Consider the following 2,247-nt stretch of genomic DNA (forward strand, 5'->3'; position numbering starts at 1 on the left):
AGAGGCTGGAGAGGGCCGTCCAGGAGGACAAGCAGAAGAAGCTCCATCAAGAGCACAACCTGAAGGCAAAGGAGGAGGGCAGGAAGGAGCACCAGGAGCGAGAGGAGCAGCTCCTGCAAGAGAAGCTGTCCACGGCTGCGCAGAAGAGGCTGAAGAAGGAGGTGCAGCTGCAAAAGGAGAAGAAACTGCTCAACCAAGCAGAGAAGCTGAAGCATGAGGCCTTGCTGAAGGAGCTGGCCAAGCAAGAAGCGGAAGAGAAGGAAGTGTTGAAGGCCTCTCTGGAGATGAGTTTGACCAAGGCTCAGGAGAACTATGAACAGCTAGTGGAGAAGAGGAACCAGGAGCTGAGGGAGAAGGCCAGGCGGGAGGACATGCAGATCCAGAGAGCCAAACTGGCAGCAGAGAAGAAGGAAAGAGAGCAGAAGGAGCACTTGGAGGCCCTGGCTAGAGAGACAGAGAGAAAGCTCCAGCATGCTGCCCAAGTGGCTGAAGAGGTTGTCCAAGAAAAAGCCCGCAAGGTGGTTTTGAGCCGTCTGGAGAAGGAGAAGGTGCAGAAGATGAACAAGCAAAAGGTGGAACGGTATGAGGACTTACGGCGCAGGGAGATCCTCCTCTCTATAGAGAGGAAACTGGAGAGGAGCGAGCAGATCTTCAAGGAAAAGAAGACTGTCTTAGAAAATGCCAGGTCTGTTGCTCGGGCCTCCTTCCATGTCCGGGAAAAGGTACGGGAGGAGACCAACATGCGCACTTTTGACAAGATGGCCTTGGAAGCAGAACTGCATGCCCACTTGAATAAGAAATGAAAGATCTTGTCATGGATGAGTGGGGATACATCACCGGTTGTCCATCATAATGCATCAGAAAGTTCCTCCGCATTAATGTTTAACGTTTAAAAAACAACAACCCTAATTTCTTATTTTGGGGGAGCAGGGTACCGCACAAAAACGTGGCAGCTATTTCACATACTTCTTAAAATATTTTTTTGTTCTGGGTGTGTTTTAAGGACTGACCTCAGTCACCTTTACAGAGGGGAAGCGAGTTTTTTGTATCCTCCACCCCACAAGCACACACATATTCTCTCTGAGAGGGCTGCAGATGAAGTCTGCTTGAGGCCTGTGAGTTGCTGATGGATTGTCTACACTGGAGCTGGGTAGAGCTGCACCCTTCAGTTGGAAATGCAGAGAACAGAGACTACTGACTACTAGAACCCACTGACAAAGAACCAAAACCACCCCAGCTGATTCTGGCTTGAGTGACAGGCAGCTTGGTTTAAGTTACAGGACTGTATTTTCAAAGCTGCTGCACTCCCACGCCAAAGGTGAGGAGGACTGGAGTAGAGAATGCCATACACTCCTCAGTGCCCCTTGCCCACTGCCGGTGCTGAGCAAGAGAAAGCATAGATCAAGACTTCATAACACCATGTAAGTAGACATTATGATCAGAGCTGGGTAGAAGCTGTTAGAAACAGTCACAAATGCAATTTCACTTTTGCTGTTTGCAACTGTTGCCCCTCCCAAGTATCCTCACCCCTCTTTTTCCTTTCCAAGTTTCTCTTACAAACATTTGTATAATTTCTTCTTTTCTTTCGGAGGTGGGGGGAGAAGGAGAGAAGTTTGTGAGCAATCCACCAGCTGACTGGCACCCACACAACCCACTTGTTCATTAAGATATAAAAGTGAATGAACCTGTGGAAGGTGGCCTTTATGGCAAACATGCAGATCCATTTGTAAATGGAAATCTGCAGATTGCACAGAGAAATTGCCACCCTCAGGAATTCTCAAAACTCGAGGAGACCCTCAGCAACCTTATCCCATTTGGCCTGCCTTGAGCAGGAGGTTGGACCAGGTGTCCTCCAGAGGTCCCCTATAACCTAGTGGTTCTATGAGTTGCTTACAATGAGACCTTCACCCAGCTCTCATCATCATTTACCAAGCAGGGCAGCATTTGTCCACTGGTGCTAACAGTTGTATTCTTATATAGGGCACAAGAAAGAGTAGATGCACAAAATAAGGTACATTACGGATTCTTTTACATGACAATCGCGTCTTTTTTATAATTCTAAATACCGTTTAGAGGGAACCAAGTCCTTCTGTCGTTAACGCACTGGAAATGTGAAAAGCCTGCCTATGCCCTGTGTGCAACATTCAAGTAAGACAGTGTTCTGCTCCAGGTTTCCACGTTTCCTAGCTGCTGAGTCGCAGTTATTAGCAGACATCCAAACCAGGCACTTCCTGCTGTGTTTTTTTC

At 48.0% G+C, this 2,247-nt stretch overlaps 1 protein-coding gene across 1 annotated transcript; it reads left to right on the forward strand.

The window, feature by feature from the left end:
- Positions 1 to 5: 5 nt before the first annotated feature.
- CCDC177 (coiled-coil domain containing 177) lies at positions 6 to 803 on the forward strand (the record flags this gene model as incomplete). The annotated part of the gene is made up of 1 exon (XM_010294077.1): positions 6 to 803. A coding segment is annotated over one exon (798 nt), but the record flags the coding sequence as incomplete, so codon positions are not given.
- Between the last annotated feature and the right edge of the window lie 1,444 nt (positions 804 to 2,247).

This window comes from Phaethon lepturus, unplaced genomic scaffold (genome assembly GCF_000687285.1).
Source record: "Phaethon lepturus isolate BGI_N335 unplaced genomic scaffold, ASM68728v1 scaffold40920, whole genome shotgun sequence".
Classification (NCBI taxonomy): Eukaryota; Metazoa; Chordata; class Aves; order Phaethontiformes; family Phaethontidae; genus Phaethon; species Phaethon lepturus.